This window comes from Anarhichas minor, unplaced genomic scaffold (assembly GCF_050575085.1).
Source record: "Anarhichas minor isolate MPS153535 unplaced genomic scaffold, ASM5057508v1 ptg000017l, whole genome shotgun sequence".
In the NCBI taxonomy this organism is placed as follows: domain Eukaryota; kingdom Metazoa; phylum Chordata; class Actinopteri; order Perciformes; family Anarhichadidae; genus Anarhichas; species Anarhichas minor.
Genome location: NW_027466463.1, coordinates 18,133,931 through 18,153,685, shown reverse-complemented (window position 1 = coordinate 18,153,685; position 19,755 = coordinate 18,133,931). Strand labels below are relative to the sequence as shown.

The window sequence follows — 19,755 nt, the reverse complement described above, 5'->3', positions numbered from 1 at the left end:
ACCTCGGTGTTGTGTATCTACTACCCCAAACAGCAACATTTAAGCATTTTACATCATCCCTTCTGTGGTGAAATTAGTGACAGATATCATCTGACTACAACTACCAACTGACTACATAAAGTCTGTGGCCTCAAGATATTGCAGGGGCGCCGCTGGTGTAGTGGTATCATGCAAGATTCCCATTCTTGCGACCCGGGTTCGATTCCCGGGCGGCGCACGTGTTTTCTTGCCATCTGACACGATTCCGTATTATTAACATAAACTCTTAAACATTTACATCTACAGTTGTGCTGTTAAATTTAAAGAGCCTAGGACAGTTTGTACCATTTACATAATTTTGCTGGATATATTCACAATACACATTGCAGTATTATTTACAAACTTATATTACACTTTACTATATACCATTATAACATACTATACTTTGCCATATTACATTTACTTGTAATATACTTTGCATTGTTATATTGCTGTACTATACTATAGATTATGTGATATTATATTATTACATTTCACCTTACACTATATATTTTTATCCCATACAATACTGCACTACACTGTATTATGTTAATATGTTATACTATATAATATAATAAAACAGTACATTAGTCAGGTATTAGTCAAAAATTAAAAAAAACCCTGTTGCCTCGCGACAACGCAGCCAACAGACAGCAGAACAAACTACGTGTAACATGGAGAAGAAGTCCTTTAAGTTTGGTAGAAGTGTGTCTGCGTGCGAGCTGGACCGCAAAACGACGCACGGATGTCCCTCCATGTGCGGGATGTGTCCAGTTTGCGCCTTTGCTCCGACACCACCGGCTTCTACCCGGCGTGTGTGGAAGGCGTCGGATGAATTCAAGAGGAGGTTCGTGGTGGAGCTGCTGTTGCGGTGCAGAAACAACAAAGTCCTCGAGGGCATCCACGGTGTGCTGTGCGTAACAACGTCGTGGACTTTATCCACTTACGCGAGGTCACGGAGCCCGACTTCGCCTCGGGATTACCCCCTCCGCGGTGCAGACCGGCCGCCGGACGGGAAACCACTCGGCATGGACCTGAATGAGGTCTGGGACTGGTTCAACAGCAGCCCCGACTGGATTCAATCACGTTATCTTTGCCGTTTGTTTTCCCTCTGCGACTCCGAACTATTACGCATGGTGACTAATTTAACCAGCGTGCTTCTGGTCAGACAAAAACGAGGGTTTCTGCAATCTAACGGTAAAATAACAAAACACGTTTTACTTACTTATTTATTTCTAGAATAGACTCTTGTACTGCAATTCACAGTATTCACCGCTAGATGCCAGTAAAGGGCACAAACAGCTGCACAGACACATAATGTCATATATCTTTGCTCAATGACAATTTGCATGAATACGTCTTACCATATGGTGAATTTATGCTCATTTTCAGTGAGTAGTGTCAATACCAGTCAGCATGATGAGACAAGTGATGGAGACTCAGAGGACCCTGCTCTGATGGTGGTGCCCGGATCCTCGAAATCTGTGTCTGGAGTCAGCCGGCACAGAGACTTCATAGGCTGCCTACCGGTGGATCTGTCCAAGAGGATATTAGGTGAGTCAACACTCATGAAATGAAACGCAGTACTTGTGCAGGCTGACACATTTTATATTCTTGATATATTTTAATTACTTTCAACGTTTTACATCATAGAATAATATTCATGTTGCTAATTCATTTATTAATGTGCACTTCTTCAGCGCTTCAGGATGCTGATACACACAATCAAACAGTAGCAGAGTCCACTTCTCACTGTCTTCAGGCTCAATCTGAAGTGTGTACCGACATGACATGACCTTAAGCAGAGCCGGTCTGATGTTACTATGGGGATGCAACTTAATCACTCAAGAATGCTCTTGTTAAATCCACCACATCTAAGTGTGTAGCCCCTCGAATACGACAACAACAAAGCCTTGCCAAGCAACCGATTGGCTGTCTGCCGGTTAAAAATATGTATAATGACGTGCAAAGTGACGACAAGTAACGCAACATTTGGTATTTCTATAAATAACAAAAATCTATTTTTTTTTGTCTGTAAACTTGTACCACAAACGTGTCTTCTTCCAGGTCTGTTAGATGAGCACACTTTGAGACGCTGCCTGAAGGTTTGTGGATGCTGGAAGCTTCTCGCTCAGGAAACCGTGGAGGAAATCAAGTTCAGACGTCTTTTTCGGGAACAAATTAAGGCAACGATGAAGGTGGATCATTTGGGAATATGGGTATTTAAATCGTGCATTCAGGAGTTGTACATTTAAAAGTGTGCAAAGTTGCTGTAGTTTTTGGTGTGGCACATTTGTTTTCCTATGAAATGATTTAAAATAGAAATTTCATAATCAGTAATTCTGTCTTTCTGTTCTAGAGGTACAAAAGTATAAACAAAGTAAATCCTACTTACGCCAACATGGTCGAGGTCCCTGTGCCCGTCAAAGATGATGAGGAAGTGGATATTCATCCTGAAGTCCAAAAGGTCCACAAATCAACATCCTCGCTCTGTAACTTCCATCCTTTTGTATCAGAAATCATTTCTCAATAAGTTGGTTATGTCTTTGATATTTTTTTTGTTTTACAGGTCAAGCCATTTGAAGCCGCTTATGCCAAAATCAAAACCAAGACGGTGCCAATGGAAGAGCGAAATGTTTATTGTGGTGCATATTTTAGCACGGTGCTGCTCGACAAGTTAGTGCGTTCAATTTGACCCTTTTTCCTTAAATACTAAACCCTGCACATCGGAATGAAAACACGACTGACGTCATCGGGTTGTGTTTGGGTTCGACAGAGAAGACCCACATCGGGTGGTGGACTACAGAGGAGGACCGCTTATGGCGACGGGCTCCAAGGACCGCGTGGTGCGTCTGCTTCACGTGGCGTCGGAGACGAAAGTCGTGTCGGAGGTGAAGGGCCACGTCGGCAGCATCCGGGCCGCGCTGCTCTGCGAGGAAAGAGGCCTGCTGATAACGACGAGCTGGGATGCGAGTATCAGGTGAGGAGGAACCTGGATACTGATGATGATGATGATGGTGGGGATACATTCCTCCTTGTGACTGGCTGGGTGTTTCATCACACCCGTAGGTGTTGGAGTTTGAAGACGGACAGGTGTGAGATGATGCTGTACGGTCACACTGGCTCCGTCAACTGTCTGGACGTCCACGCTGACAGACTCGTCTTCGGGGCTAAAGACTGTAAAGTCAAAGGTAAGCAGATTCAAAGTGACGCATGTCCATGTTCAGACTTTTGTCATTGATCATCTTCAGAATAAATTCTGGCAATTCCAACACACCTACTGTTAATCACATGTTTTAATAGAGATAGAGTTATCTGGGTACAGTTTAATTGTACGTACTCATGCAGAAACAAAGGCTTCTTGTCAACACTATTGTTTAGAATTGCATTATTGTTGCTTTTTTAATTTCTTTTACATTTATCAAGTGGAGTCACGGACACAATATTATAATCAGGAGAAGAATCCGTATGATTTAACGTTTTAAAACTTTAAAGTTAACTTCTTTGTGTGTGCAAGTGAGCTTAATTTGAACTTCCACACGGCCAGTGTGGAGTCTAAACACAGGGAAGGATTTTGCGGATTTTCATTTCAAGCACCGCAGTCCCGTCCAGTGTGTGCGGATCAACAGGAGAACGGTGTACAGCAGCTGTGTCCGGGGCCTCGTCAGAGTGTGGGACATGGAGAACGCGTCGCTGCTCAGGGTGACAATATGAGTCATTTGTGGAGAACAATAAATACATATTTACATAAAGTTTATCAAACGGTGTGTTGATAATATCTTTGCTTTGGTTCATTTTGTTTTGCACTACTTTCCTGAAGGTGATCGATGCCCACAGGAGCTCAGTGAAGTGCCTGTTTGTCGACGAAAGGCACTTTTTATCCGGGGACTTCAGCGGTCAGGTCATGGCCTGGAGCGTCAGCTGCGACGCTAAAGAGTGTCTCATGACCTTCAACCACCCAAAGTAAGAAAGACACTTGCAATTTATTATTTGATTAGATCTACTGGAGGCAAAATATGGAAAAAGGCGGAGTTTTGTATTAATGAGGTTGATCCAACCTTGCAAAATGAAGCGGTGGTTCCTTGACAAAAAATTTCGTAGAATTTCCCTACCTTATTGCCTGTTCCTGACAGTGTTAGCCATTAGTAACTAATATAAATATTCTCACTATATTTAATACCTGTTCTAATAACTCTAAATGTTGACTTTCCTGCAGCGAGGTGAAATCTCTGACTCTTGTTTACCTCCGTGTCATTACTGGCTGTGTGGATGGAAAGATTCGCATTTTTAATTTCCTCACCGGAGATTGTCTGAGAGACATCACGGTAGAGGCTGAAACAGGCCGAATACTGTCTCTGCACTTCCATGACAACCGGTGAGTCATTTCTTTATCATTGTAACGTCTTCACTCATGTGATGTGCGGGAGTTCAAATACATTTGTCTCACATAATATCTTTTCTACGCCGTCCTTTAGTATACTAGTGAACGCGACGTCCAGTGTGAAGCTCTACCAGTTTGCCAAAGTGTTCTGGGATTACACAGACCCACCAGAGGGAGGCCAGGGCGATGTGGAGGCTCAGGTCGGTTCGGTTCCTGAGGGTTCCTTCGTCTCCGTCGGGGCCGATCGCAGCCAAAAGATGCACTGTAGCTATGACAAGAAACAAGAGGGAGCCGAGCCACTCTACCACACCCGCTTGCAAGGTAAGCATGCTTCAGAAATAGAGGAAATATGTCTTAAGATCAGCTGTTATAAGTGAAACTTTCCCTTGGTAGCCAGAGAGCGATGTGAGTCTGCTAAACCGTCACTGATGCTGAGTGAGAAGGCAACGAGTGAGCGGATGAAGAGGAGGGGGCTTCATCGTCCCCCGACATGCGACTCCATCCTCCTCCGGGTCAACGCCATGCAGAAGGCGCGGTGCATGGACGAAGCCGGCGTCAACATGGAGCGAAACGCCGGGCTGCGAGACTCCTGGGGCCCTCGCTCGTCTCAGGATCCTCTGCAGACTCGGACGTGGATCACACGTGATGTTCATCCCACGAGGGCCAAGACCCGCGTTCCAATTTTAAAGAGAGATGCCGGTCAAAATATGACAAAAGCGATCAAAGGCAAAGACGTCCGCACGGCCCCCCGACGCCACGACGAGACGCCATTGTTGGGCAATCGAGAGAGTGAGCGGATTCACTGCAGGGGCCTCAGAGGGGCCACGGGCTCCTGAGTGCACGCTCATGAGGCCGCCGCCTGATCCAGAACGCTGCATGAAAACTGGCAGCAGCAGCTTGCCCAGGATCAGCCCAGTGGGTCCGTTTAGAGAGCACAGAGGACTCTGGCTGCTCATAGGGACCCAGCTGGAAGAGTGTTGGGTCAACAAGGATCCCACGCAGGACTGGGAGCAAAAACTGTCCACGAGGAATAAGAAGCAGGAGAAAAAAATGTGAAGAAATTCACATTTATTCTACTTTTATGATATAATTTGTCAGCAGAACTCTATCTTTATTGCTTAGTGGGTGTTCAGGACATCTTTGTTTCTCTGAGGAACCGTATGTTTAAATGTGGTGTTTCATTAAACCTCCACTAGGGGTCAGTATTGTATCATCTGATTGTGGCTGGACCAGGACCCGGGATTATGATACAGTAGTTTTGCAGTATGCTTTAGATTTAATTTGATGTTATTTAGAATCAATGCATTTGTAGTTTGATTATCTAACAGTGGTACATTTGTATTTTTAAGGTTTATATATTTCCTTAATGTTAATAAAGGGAGGGAGAAGCAGTTTTTTGTAGTGTCTTTTACATATTTTAGGTAGTTTGCATCCACAGTTTGATTGTAATGAAACTTGTAAAATAAAAAGTAGTATTTTCACATTTTAAACACTTTTGAATGTGACTTTTTCCCCGATAGTATTCATTCTCTTTTGTGATTAACTCCACAAAAATGCCTCTTCAAGATTCCAACAGTTATAATAATCAGTGCCGGCCACTTCACATCTGCTGTTTGTGTTTACGTTTATCGGTAGGGAGACTATTCTCATTTACCAATTTTCCTTCAGTTAATGAATCCTCCTGAAAACAACCCTCCCCAACCAAGCAACAACTAATCTCTGTGGATTTTTTTTTTTTATGCGTCTGCAGAACTTCAAACAAGATTTGTGAAGTCATCAGAGTAAGCAGAGTTTGTCCCATCCAGAGAGACCTTCCCCCCCCCCCCCCTGCCACCTGCCCTCCAGCCCCGCTGCCTCGGGGGCATCATTAGGGGCGAGGAGGTTGAAGATCAGGGAGAAGGTCCTCTGCTTTGACAGCAGCAGCACAACAGCTGGGCACCCGTGAACAACAAAGGCTGATGAGGAGAACTGACCAGCTAAGACGTCCCACTTTTGGAGAATCTCTTCTTTCGGCAGCGTTCTGCTGCTAATTCATTTGGTCTGCAGGAAAAGAAACTGGGGATAATGGCGTCACCCCCTTTTTTTTCCTCCCGTGGTAGTGTGACGTAGGCAAGACAATGCAATCCCCTCCTGCCACCCCGAGCTCGGCTTAGCTTCATCATGCAGCACAGCTCCCCCCATTGTTCTATCAGGTATGGAGTCTCTTGTCCAGGACCAGCAGAGCTGCGGGGGGGCATAATGAGCGTAAAATCAAAGCAAAGTAAGAAAAGGGAAAGTCTTCATGGAGGAATGCTCCTAGACCTTCTGCTCCCTCGAGCAGGCCCGAGGGTTGGCTGTGGAGAGGAGGGTCCAGGTTTATTTATGCACGGGGAGAAGCTTGAAAGAAACGACGGTTAACCCTCTCGCTGTGAACTGAGGTCTTTAAGGGTCTCAGTATGACCCGGCTGACCTTTTGCCCCACATCGATCTCCATCTCCAAAGGCACATATTTGCATCATAGTTCATTTAATTTTTACATTTGAGTCATGCTGTGTCAGCAGCAGGTTTAAACTCATAACTCGATTTAAAAAACCCTCTTTCCAGACCAGGTCAGTCATGGTAGAGAAAGTGATTAACCAAATCATGATCTGCATTATTTATTTATTTTTTGTTGGTATTTGCATGTCACTCAGACGGGTGCTGACTTGCCCTGGAGCTGTCCAGATATCACACCGTTACCAGGTTTAACGAGAGCCGCATCAGATGCAAAAAAGCTCATTCTCGCGGGGGACTGACTCACGGTGACTAAATCTCCCCTTTGTGAAAAGAAACCTACTCTGGACATTTGTTCTGACAGGCAGCCATAAGCACTGCTCTGTATCCTGGAGACTGCAGGGGAGCTGAAGCTCACACCGCTCACGACGGACCACTCCAAGGCCCCGACGGAGCGGTGACATCAACACATGGGAGCGACGACAAGCGCCTTGATCTCAGGACAGCTTTAAAAACGCCAGGCCGCACGGCCAGCGCTGTTTCCACACATCCCCAGTTAGGATTCAGTAACGAGATCCATATGCCTTTCTGACCTCATTTGCAGATAGCGATCATAAGCGAAAGGGGATACGGCCAGAACGAAAGGGAGGCAATTAACGGGAACACCATTACCGAGATATGGGGCTGATTAACGTCCACAACAGGCCGTGCCAAATAGATAAGAGGGAATCTGATTGCTCTTTGATTGGATCTCGGCGGTGCCTCTGCGGCCGAGCAGGTTTCTCGTTCTTTGGGAGAGTTTGGACCACGCTGCGTTCAAGGGCCCCCTGATTGAGCCAAGAAGAGCGCAGTGAAACCGCTGTGACCACACATCAGGAAGAGGATCAAAGAGGCTACTGCTGGCTCCTCGTGTACATGACTTAACCCCCACCCAACAGATGAGTGTGCTAAGTTGTTGCTCACAGATGGCTCAGTGCTAACACGTGTCAAGAAAGCGCTGAGATGTGCTGCAGAGGTGACACCCGAATTAGCTAAATGCTAAATGCTTCGTTCCATACAAAGAGCCCTTGTGCAACTGTAAAGGTACCAAGATCTTTCTTTTTGATTTTGTTTGTGCTTATTTCATTAAGATGAAACTTTTTCTTTAATTTACGAGTTGACTGATTGTTCCATCTGTTTTAGCAGCGCGACATCTGGAATGTGTTTTGATAATTGCAAAGAGATTGTTTTCTACCTGCAAGAGCTATTCTATACAAAAGACCTACACAAAAACAAAATCAAACACGACCAGTGCTTTACCACCAGAGGCTATATGGCATATATTACAATGGAAGTTGGATGAGCCATCTGATCCTTTAGTCCTCTGGGGGGCCCACTAGACCTGTTCATGGACCCGGTCAGTGGCTAGTCCTCAATGTTTCAGCCAATCATTGGTGCTTTGGCAGTCTAAAAGCCTGTTTGTTTTAACTGATTTTATAAAGAAGATGTGTGACCTCTCCTTATTTTGAAATCATTTTGGTGTAAATTGCACATAAAATCACACTTTATATCACTGCAATTAAATGCTCATTAAAGTAAAAAGAGCACATTTTCAATGCAGTCTGACACTCCTTTAATGACAGGCTTTACAATCCATTCAAATGTGGTATTTATTAGGTTTTCATGGCGCGTCAGTGTGAATGTGTTTCAGTGCGTCACTATTAAACAAGAGAGAAGGGTGTCATGGATTGACCCGTCGTCTCAATGGGCCCCAGTCTTCACAGAGCAGCTCCAGACACATGCAGGCGACAGCGTTAAGTGTCATAATTTCACTGTTTTCTTGGACATAAATACGGAGACGTAAGAGTCAAAGGTCAGCTGCATAAAACTTCCCTATTTAGAGGTCAGGGGACGCATATCGTCTTAGAGGGGGGGGGGGGGGGGGCGGTACCTTGGAACAAGAAGGCAATTCACGGGCGAGCAGTTACGGCAAAAACGGCATCTGACTCTACTTCCTGCCACAAAACGAACAGAAAATGAATTGTAACACTGGACTACAAAGGTCTTCATGCACCACAGAAGAAGAACAAAACACTTAAGTGGGCCCAGAGCTGCAGCACATGATTAGAGGCCTTGTGCTGGATTGTACTTCACTGAAGAGGCCTCTTTCTACTAACAATAATCTTTGTCACCTACAGTAAATGGTTACTGGCAACAATACCAGTAAACACAAGGGTTCCTATCGAAAGATAAGCAACACACAGACAGTGCTGGAGAGGGTTCGGGAGATTCTTTATCGGTGCTTCTCCTCATAGTTTAAACACTTAATCACAGTCCGACTAACTATTTAGGTGCTCGCTCATGTCGAGTACAGATGTTTACTCTCCTCTGGATCTTGATACCAGCGGAGTTCTCGCTGTTTGGAGAGGTCACCTGATAAGAAGGGTCGCTTGTGGGCCAAGCAACTGCACTATACCGACACGTGCAGAATCTCAGCTGCGTTTTGATTCCGAAATGGGTCCCGTTGTTTTTTGTTGAAAAGTGAGTCATTCCGTTTGCATTAATCAAGAAGCTGCAGTGCGGGGTGAACTGCTGCCCTTGCATGATAATCCTGATGGATGTGGCGCACTTTAGTCTCCCCTCAGGAGGCTATCGTTCCATTTCTTCAAACTTTCTACCTCACACCGTCTTTCTTTAACCCTCCCCTGTAACAGTCACAACAAATGCCCTTTTCCAGACACGATAACTCGACTGCTGTTTGTACAGTAAATACTGTGTGGGACCCTTGCTCTCTCCTCGCTTGACCCTGGCCCAGGAAGAGCCTTTTTTGGGGGGCCGAGGAGAACCAACGGGTGTCCAAGCTTAGATTTTCACAGCTCAGCAGGTTCCCGCGCATGTTGATACAAGTGCTGGGAAATAACACACAGCCTGGTTGATTCATGCCATTTGTGTTTTTCATTTAGTTGTCATGTGCAGGATCTTTTTTTAGAGGACGAGAGGATAAAACTGACCCATATTAGCAGCAGATGTTTTGGGTCACGGAGCGGATTGTCTTATGTGCTTTTCCCAGGGGCTCGTGCGGTGAGAGGAGCATCAGTCATGGACACCAGAGGGGTAGCTGCAGGAGGAAGATGAGCGTTTCTTTTTTGCAGCCTGAAGGTAGTGGTTTGTTACTGGAAAGGAGCCAGTTTAAACTCCTGAACCAGTCGATAATCTGGAGGGGGGAGAATGGTTCCTTCATCAGCAGCTGTCTCCGTACGCAGCAGAGATTCGCGGCTGCAACACATTGCAGACCTCGAGCCGAAACATCAACAGTCATTGGCTTTAATTCAAACTGATTTTGCTGGTTTGTTTTTGTCACGTTAGTCTTCACTTTTTGTTGAGGGAACCAGAGCGATGTTCACTTCTGGGTTGGCCTACAAACACACGTCATCCCCGCTGATCTCTGTATCTTGAGGACGGTTGTGTTTTGTGCTTTTATTAATACTATTTACCTTCTTCTACAGTACAGACAAGCCAGAGAGGCTACTGACAACTAGCCCTCTCCGTTAGTCACGTGTTACAGAGTCACCTGCTGGTAATCAGATTATTTTTGTTCCTTTGGACAGAGCCGTTTCCCTGTTTCCAGTCATGCTAAGCTAAGCTAGCCAGCTGCTGGCTCTAGCTTCATATTTAGCGCATTGATGTGAGAGTGCTATCATCTAACTGTTGGCAAGAAAGCAAATAAGCGTATACAAAATGTATTTTTTTAATCCGTCGTCTCTCACTTTAAAATTGCATGGACCTAACAGGCCTTTCACACACATCTGTCTGGAAATTTCTCACTTGAGGGATAAACTCTGACCTCCAAAAGGTTTATAACGCCTTAGATTCACATGAAAACACTCATAAATACGACCTGTTTTAGCGCCAAAGATGTGTCAGTGTCTGGATGAAACAACTGCACACGTCTTACTGAACCCTCCTGTGGTTTAGTAGAAGTCTTTCTTGCTCGGTATTAAAATGCACCCATCTCCTGGTATTGTGATAGGTCTCTCCTCTCTTGGCATTCCACGACTCATCCAATCCCACAGCCTCTCCCCCTGCCCTCCCCCACGCTACAGCTGTTAAAACACCCCATATTATTCACATAATTGCTTCAGTGTGTGGGCTGTTATTTTAATGTGCCAAGCTGGATGAGTCAGGAATCGAGAACTGAAAGTATTTTTCTGACTACTGACATTCTTCATTCTGACATTATTCTGACATTAAAGCGGCCTTATTATCGGGTGATTAGCATTTCATTTGGTAGTATAAAACAATAAAAACCTGTATTATAATTGACCCACAGACATTCCGTTCAGGCCTATTGGACGATACGCCTCCTCGTCACATGTTTAACATTTCTGTAATATTTCTTCTACACGTCCTTCCAGTTGCAATAAGACACACTGCGATACATCTGTTTGGCCCCGGCCGACGTGTCTGATATGCATTTCCTAAAGTGTGAAATGGATCTGGAGTTTACATGAACGCAGGCAACGCTCCCGAAGAAATGATGGCGGTTTTACAAGCCGATATGAATTAACGGGTTCTCCAAGACACACAACTTGTTTCTAAAGTGTTTTTCTTTTGGTTTGTGGTGCAAGTTATTCCAAAATATATAATATATTCTAGCAGTTTTATCTAAAGATCTTTTTTTCTTCTCTTTTACTGAACTCTCTCTCTCTCTGGGCAAAAATTACTACAAATGAGATTTTCTTACATCTTTAAAAAGGTGTTAATGTGACTTAATGATTAAATGAGAATTTGTGATTTCACCAGGAAACTCTCTTGGCCATTTCTTACAAATGTGTCTGCCAGTAATTTTTCTCTTTTCTCTCTAGACTCTGGAGAACCATGACTCTGAGAGTTTGGCTGCTTTCTCACCCCGTTGGCGTTTTATGTAACCTTCCCCCCTGTAGACTTTTAATAATTACAGCCTATTATTTCTTTCAACCTCTGTTAGCAGCTGCGAGGAAATTAATTTGGAGCCAATGTGAAAAAGAGGAGATAAAAAATAAAATAAAAATAAAAAAGCACTGCAGATTCACAAATGGCTGCTCTCGAGCAGCACGTCTGGAAATTTATAGTTCTCATTCGGAAAAGCTCTACAAGGTGAGATAAAGAATGTAACCGATCCTCATGCAGCTGCAGCTTTTAACAGTTACGAGTGTTTAAAAGGTGCTCTGCCGAGGCGTTCGGGGGTTAGCGAGCCGTTTTTCCTCGACAATAAAAGCATGAAGTCAGAACGACGTTGCTGGAGTTGTCTTTCCCACAATCTGCACACGATATCTCACCATTTGCAGGACAGAATGAGTGTGTGTTGGATCACGACTCCTCTCGGGGGCTGTGAAGTTGCTCAATTTCATGTTCAGCAGGTTGCAATGGAAAGCGAGCTGGTTTGTCATGGTGCTGTTATACGGTGTAAACAACATGTTGAATGGAGCAGAGAGGCAGAGATAGAGAGCGCAGAAATTAAAGTTACACAAAGAATGAAAGGTATCAGTTGCAATCTTTTGGCCGATGAAATGGAAGTCACCAACTTCACTAAACTCTCTCCAAACACAAAGCCGCTGCATGTGTACACAAAGGAAACCTGATACCATGTGATAAGTTGGAAATGTCAGACTGCGCTTTTCTTTCTGCAAGTGTCTACATTCTGTGTACAGAGTGTATTGATGTGGCGACATCAAAAAGACTTCTTTCCTGCGAGTCGGAATCTGAGCCCCTCGAAGGCACTTCATGTGTTTAGAGAAAACTAGATTCACTTAGAGCACTCTGCCAAACAGGCAGTGGAAATGACCTGCTGGAGTCACAAAACGCTTTGCCCCAGCGTTAATGAACACAAAACATCAAATATGCAATGTGGCGATTAAAAAATCTATACCGTACAACTTTTGGGACTGCCATGGTTCATTGATAGTGAATAAATCATTGAATATTTGTTTTGATATCTCAAAATAAGGAAGCTGCTGTACGTCAATAATAGGATTAAGATACCTTTGAAAACAGCCTACAGTACAGTAAAACATGTATTAACCCATTTGTAAGTCACCGCCATTGACAAACTCTTAACTCTAATGCAATCTTTTTACTCTAACTTCGAGGAGTCATTTCCCCTCTATACTTCACATTCATTGGAGGGACCAGGACCAGCAGCACACTGTGATATTACAGCCTGGGTTGGGACTTTAAGTGGTGGATGAGTTGGACGGACAACTTCGGTGCACTAAATTGAATGTAAAATTGAATCTCTTTGAACCAAATTTACAATTAGAAGGCGTCAGCAGCAGAAAACCAGATGTGTTCACAGTCTTGAGAGTAGAGCCCTTTCTGTCATTACACCATCTCATCTGACATGTAGTTGTTTTTTTGTCCACAATTTACTATTTAAGTGCTTTTGATATCCCAACTCACACAACATTTTACGAGAAGCCTCATTAGCCTAGCAAGAGTCACACACAAACACAAATGCACACGCGACTACACATGCAGTGTATGGCACACATACACGGAAGGCTCCTCCTTTTTTACTAATCTGAAATGAAACCCAACCTCAAAGGGCAACAGTGGGACTTGGTGGAGACCAATGTTTTGAAAACGGGGTGAGTCACACTCAAATCCATCGGAACTGCTCTCCATGGCTAATTCAAATAAACCAGTGGCCTGCAATCACGGATCCAGTTTGGCACGGCCCGTATAAACATCCCGCTGCCTTGAAAAGAGAAACTGTGATTCTTAGGACCAAAACAGTGGCGCGTGTCCCAGCCTGGTTAGAGTGAGAGTGCCGGGCTGGACGACGGCACAAAGGCCACATCTGGGATCACTGTGTCGTGAAAAACACTCCGGAGATGTCGAAGATAAACGCGCAAACGGGCGCCCGGAGTATTACACCAAACATCCACGTGAATGTTCCATATTTGACTGGCTTCCTCAGTTGTAGAGTGTTTACCCCTGGAAACGTCTCTCAAGTGGCACGAAGACGTGACAGCGGATTCTGGCACGGCGCTTGATCCGTCCCGAATGGGCCAGCCGTCAACGTGACTGTAGGTGAAAACAAATCCCCCTCAGATCTCATGTGAGGTTAAGCTTTCCCACATGGAAACAAAGACGTTCCCGGGAACTGCTGGCATGGGTTGGACCATCGAACCTGAGATTTGGGTGGCGATGCTTCATACTGGCAAAGGATCGACTCCTCCCGCCTCCTCCTGCTTCCAGTGTGTCGAGTGTGCCATGAACTTGTCCATAGTCTGGTTTTTATGGAAGTGCACATAGATTACAGCTGACCCTTTGTCTTTCCACAGTTTACGCCTTTGTTGCTAATCTGTATTCCCTTTCCCTCTCTAACAATAATATTTATATTGCTGTAGAAACATCTTCAAACAAAACTACATTTCATTAAAGCTTTATAATTGACCTTCACCCAATATTCATTTTTACTAAAGAGATCATGAACGCATCATAATGTAACTCAATGGAACCTCCTTACGCTAGCGGTTAGCTCCGGTGCTGCTAACGTTACTAGCCCTCGTCCTGATATATTCAACACGGATTTGATGTCCACAATGCTGCATTAACGACGATCTCCTAATTGCATATTTTTTTACTGAATATCGTCTGATAACAATCGGCAATACAACTTTCACTATGATAGTTAAACTGTGTAATTAACCACTCGTATGCATACTTTCACATATTCATATAAGCAAAGAATATACACTGTAAGGAAAAAATAATGTAAGGGCACTCCCAGACACGGTATTGGCTTGTTCTCAACCCTCCCCGCTCCACTTGCTGTTTTTGGTCTCAGCTTTATTGAACCAACTCTGCATACCTGGCTCTCACCCTCCTCCTCCTCTGCAACGATAACACAACCGTGCCAGGAAGTTCCTGTTCGCAGCGTTCAGGCACTGCCAATTTTGCGGGGAGCAAGGCGAGGCCTCAGATTCTCTTCATGTACGACCGACGGGATGTTTGCGGTTTTTCGTTTGTTATGAGAAGGAAGAGTGCCACATCCACTCCATGCTCCACTGTCAACATGGTGCTCTTACCCGAGAGCCTCGATGGCGGGATGAGATGTCAGTTTTGAAGAAGACTGTTTATCAGTTTGGCGTGCCACACACGCCGTTCGCCTCCATATGGCTCCGCGAATAATAACGTGACCTCGCTGGGAGCCAAGAGAAAGGAAACTCAACGGTTTTAATTATTTTTCTAATGCTCTCATCATTTGAAATTTATTTTACCGTTGCCCACTGGCATTTCATCATCCGTGTGGTTCAAACACAAAGGCGAAGAATAACACATATCAAAACCACACAGCGCAATATACAAGACCAGGGTGAAGGATAGGAATCACTTATCATGCCCATTCTGATACGTAAACAATCCGCTGTAGGTCAGCGGCTACAGCACTTGTGCTGTTACAGCACTTATAAACATGCTTTGGATGATGAAAAAGGTGCCAACAGGGCCCAGGGCATGAACGGAGACATAAAGAGCACATAAAGTCAATGACGGAGCTTTTTTGTTTTTTCCATCTCTGCAGAGGGCTGGTCATGGACCCGCTCGTGCACTGTAAGATACAGAATAAGATGGCGTGTAAAACTTAAAAGAGCACATAAAAGCACTAGAATAATTGGTCTTGGGCCCGTGTAGCATTGATGATGCAGGACGTCAGTCGCCAAAACTGTTCTTGTCGAGGAGCCGTCAGTCTATTTGACTCCATGTGTATTTGTAGAAAGTCAGTGAACCGGAGCAGAACTAAAAGGCAATGATGTAGAATGTAGAAGTATTTTCCTTGGTCTGGACCACATGAGCCAAACTACAAGCCAGAAACGCACATTTTTAACTAGAGATGGTCAGATCTGGACAAGGTAAAGCTGGATTTATCCAGCTGGTGGGGCGAGTAAGTCATTGGATCTGCAGGTCTAACGTGACACTTGTGAAGAATAAGATCAACTTCCCACTCTCCAGCCTGCTTCGTTCCTTCAGAGATCGCCAGCTCACAAACAGAACCTCAATCGCTTTCTGGGGAAAACATCCCCTCAGGGGTGAAGCAAAGAGCAAAGCCGACCATAAAATCAACTGCATGAAAGGAAATTATATCTGCAGCCCCACAAAGTGGCGAACGGCCGCATGATAAAGCAGCAAATGAAAAAACGCAGATAGGTGCCATGGTAACGTGGCCCTTTGAGCAGCACGAACAAAACAGTGGGGAGCGGATGTGGAGAGGTTGAGAGCGACTGCCAATTAAATGATTTTCTAACTGCACTAACTGGCAGACATGCTCCTCAAACCGCCCTTTGTTGGCACCGCTGCGAGTGGAGAGAATCCATAAATGTGCACGTCTCACCGTTTGGGGAAACGTAAAAAGTGATGCGAACGTAAGGAAGAGTCCGAGCCAGAGAGAGGCGAGAGATCCGGTTTCCGGCTGTGCTTCAGACCCACGTGGGATCAGAACCTGCGATGAGGAGGCAGACCTGGCACGTTCAGATGAAGACGATCCGGTACGTGAAAAAACACCAAACCAGGTCTTCGGTTCGCCATGTTTGTGTTTCTCCCCATTTGGTCACAAGATACTTTAAAGCGATCTCTATGGTTGCATAATTATTCGTTTTTTATGTGCTGGGGTGTGCAAATTCAGATTTTGGGCCTCACATCTCGGTGTCCTGGAGTTAAGCAGATTTTAGGAGTAAATATGAGCCTTTGAAGTACAAACACAGTTCTGGGGAAAAACCATGAAGGGGCCAGAGTTAATATACTTTAGTGTGTCTCACTGTGAGATATCGCTTGCTTATCGGCAACCACCAGCTGACAAACAAATATTAAATCATCTCTTTTTTTGGTCGAGAAAGTTAGTTAAAAACAGTGAGTCAGAGTTTGGAAAGCTGTTTGTTTTTTAGAAATCTTTCACTTCCTAACACTTAAATCTGACTCTCTTGATTAGCATACTTGAACAAACAATCAATCTGGATTCTAATGAATGTTTCTCAGTTGTTGGACGGAGGTTTTCACCTCTTGTGTCTTTGTTTACGAGTTATCTTAAAAGACAGAGGACAGAATGGGATAAAATCCGACGGGCAGAAGGCCCTTACCGAAACGCATTAGCTAATTAGAGTAAGTGATGATCCAGATCCAGGACTCAATCCATTAAACAATCGTTTTAGCTTTAATCATCTATTCCAATGTCACTCTCTCATAAAATCAAAACTGATAAAACAACAGCAAACAAACATAAACCTCTGCATGGGCTCTCATTCAATGTTGCAGTGCGTTTTAGATTTTTTTTTGTCTACTGTGTATCAATATATCAGGTTCTAAGCTTCTTTTATTTGATTTTTGGCTAGTAAGTGTATCTAATGAAACTCATTTCAGTGACTTCTCTCCGTTGGCGTAAGCTTGCGTGGGACGTCCCAGTCTTGAGCCACCTGTGAAGCACAAATGTGACAATATTTACCCTACATTGGGATTCTATGGCAGACAGAGCTTTTGAATGGGACTCTGTGTGCCTCTGAAGTATTGAAACTGGATGCTCAGCGGTGGTCGAGGGTCCGTTTGCCGCCGTGTACCCCCACAAAGGTTTATCCCTCCACTTATCATTCCTCAGCCATCAGCAGCTCCACAGTGGAGCGACAACAGAGCCCCTTTTTGCCTCATACAGTACACACATAGTGATGACAACAACCGCTGATGAACAGGGCTGCAGGCCGTGGAGATTAATGCACAGCCAATTAGGACTGTAATTCATGTTGGATGCGTTTGTTTTCTGAGTTATAATAACACAATCTGATTATCTTCATATAATGGGAATACAACCTTGTAGATACAATCAATTCTATGTTTTGTAGCATCTCAGTCCAGAGCTAAACAAGACGTCAACATACACTTCTCTTCTCTCGTCACCGTAAAAGTCTCAGCGAGCGCGGAGCCTTTCAGACTCCTCACACCGTGGCAGAGATCCAGAGGGACCATGCTGTGACCATAAACTACTCTGGCTCAGCTGAAAGGACAGATAACCTCGTCTTTTTATAGCACGGGGAAAGTCTGCTGACGAATGAGAGCCGAGGAGACTCACAGAGGGGAGCGGAACGTGGAGTTCGTCTCAGTCACCTCGTAGAGAGACAAAGTGAGAATGAGGAGAGACAGAAAGTTTGAAACAGAGCAAAGAGGATGTTTGGTTCGCGGCTGTCGGGCACAAATTGAGTTGAACTTGATTTATTAGTATCCAACAGCTTGATGGGTGCTGAGCAGATTTGCAACACTCGTAATATTTCAATTCGTGACCCTTATGGGGTGATTTCCAGGTGCGCCCATGAAAGTGCCTGTAAAAGTGTGAAAGTTGGCAAAGCAAAGGATCAAAGAATGCTTTCGTGAATAATGCTGAGCAGACGCACGTCAACGGCAGCGAGATTAACAAGGGAGAGTTTGAATTTGTTTCACATTAGCTTCATGTTCAGCTGGTGCATGTGAAGCCTTGCCATCGCCTCATGAAGTGGCACCAGCCGGCGCCACGTTTAGATGGATGTGTTTGATGCAGCTTCCCAACATTGTGGGGTCAAGCAATTTCATAAAGTGGCGAGTTGTTGTATCAAATGCATAAGGACAAAAAGGGTACGCGCTGGGGTTTCTCTTTAGTCGTTTCTTTCCCTGTTTCAAAGGTCATCATAACAAAAACATTATTTATTATGAAAATATAATGAGCACCAGAGGAATTGCTTGGCGACTTGCCGTTTTCTTTTCTCCAAGCCTTTTTTTGTTTTGCCTGAGAGAGCGATCTGATGGCAAACAGCTCAGCATCACTGTCAGCCACGGGTTTGTTTGGTTTGACTTATTTACAAAGGAAACCGCTGAAGGGCAAACTGTCTGCACCGGGTGACAGAGAGAGGGGCGGTGGGGTCACGGGGTCACAGCCGCGACGCCATACAGCACCTAATGGGACTCCTCACTAATGCTCTGTATACACTGAAACACACACATCTGTACTTCTGACATCATGCAGTGCCTTACCCTAACCCTGTCCTCAAACCGCTCAACTACACGGCTAAACCATATTTTACTCAGTGATGGTATGACTCCAAACTACATTTACGGTGGCCTTCAGGTAACGTAAAAATGCGAAAGGTCCTATCTAGAGCCACTGTTTGTTTGGTTTGTCTGTTCTGGACTTCTGTAGAAACATGGCGGTGTCCGTGAAGAAGACCCGCCGCTCCATATGTAGATATAAAGGACTCATTCCAAGCTAATAGAAACACAACAATTCTTAATTTCAGCGTATTATACTCAAGCAAAAACATATTTCTAAATACTTTATATTCCATTTCTGCTTCAGATCCCCTGAAATCCTTCAAATTGGCCCTTTAAGTAAAATCATACACTCATTCTGCCACCTTCACCTAAACCCAAACCTGAGATTTTGACCTCAGGCTTAAAACCACGTCTTGACGAAGTAAATCTTAACCATTTTTCCAAATACAGATTAAATGAAATACAAGTGCGCTGTGTGACTTTTACATTTTGATATATGTGGAGAAGACGCCTCATTAAATCTTATGCTTGTCACACGGATGACCGACTGGTCATCATCACTCAACGCCGTGTGGGTTGTGCAAATACCTTTCGACTCAAAAAAATATCACGCATCGCTGACATTTCACAATGGCTCATCATATTCATATTCATCAATATCAAGTAGATATCTGTGAAACTGCATCCGCAATCTTGGCCCAGCCTTAAAACAGGACAACAGCTGGGACCTGGACAAATCTGCCAAATTATATTTTTTCGGCAGATTCTTTTCGGCGGACTGGTGAGTTCCTCACAAAGCTGTGAGACCAGGAGCATACCTGGCACTGACGGTGGTTTGTAAGGAGGACCAGGCGTCTCCC

General features: G+C 44.5%; 1 protein-coding gene and 1 non-coding gene across 2 annotated transcripts; both read left to right on the top strand.

The window, feature by feature from the left end:
- The first annotated feature begins 146 nt into the window (after nucleotides 1-146).
- Nucleotides 147-217, top strand: trnag-ccc (transfer RNA glycine (anticodon CCC)). The gene has a single exon. It is a non-coding gene; the product is annotated as a tRNA-Gly (tRNA).
- Nucleotides 218-692: 475 nt separating this feature from the next.
- fbxw10 (F-box and WD repeat domain containing 10) lies at nucleotides 693-5,776 on the top strand. Its single transcript, XM_076092811.1, is given in 13 exon segments — nucleotides 693-1,215; nucleotides 1,411-1,572; nucleotides 2,086-2,216; nucleotides 2,378-2,485; nucleotides 2,588-2,694; nucleotides 2,795-2,998; nucleotides 3,088-3,209; nucleotides 3,566-3,720; nucleotides 3,839-3,981; nucleotides 4,235-4,393; nucleotides 4,494-4,720; nucleotides 4,793-5,147; nucleotides 5,149-5,776. Coding segments are annotated over 13 exon segments (2,703 nt in total). The 3' UTR covers nucleotides 5,456-5,776.
- Nucleotides 5,777-19,755: the final 13,979 nt, after the last annotated feature.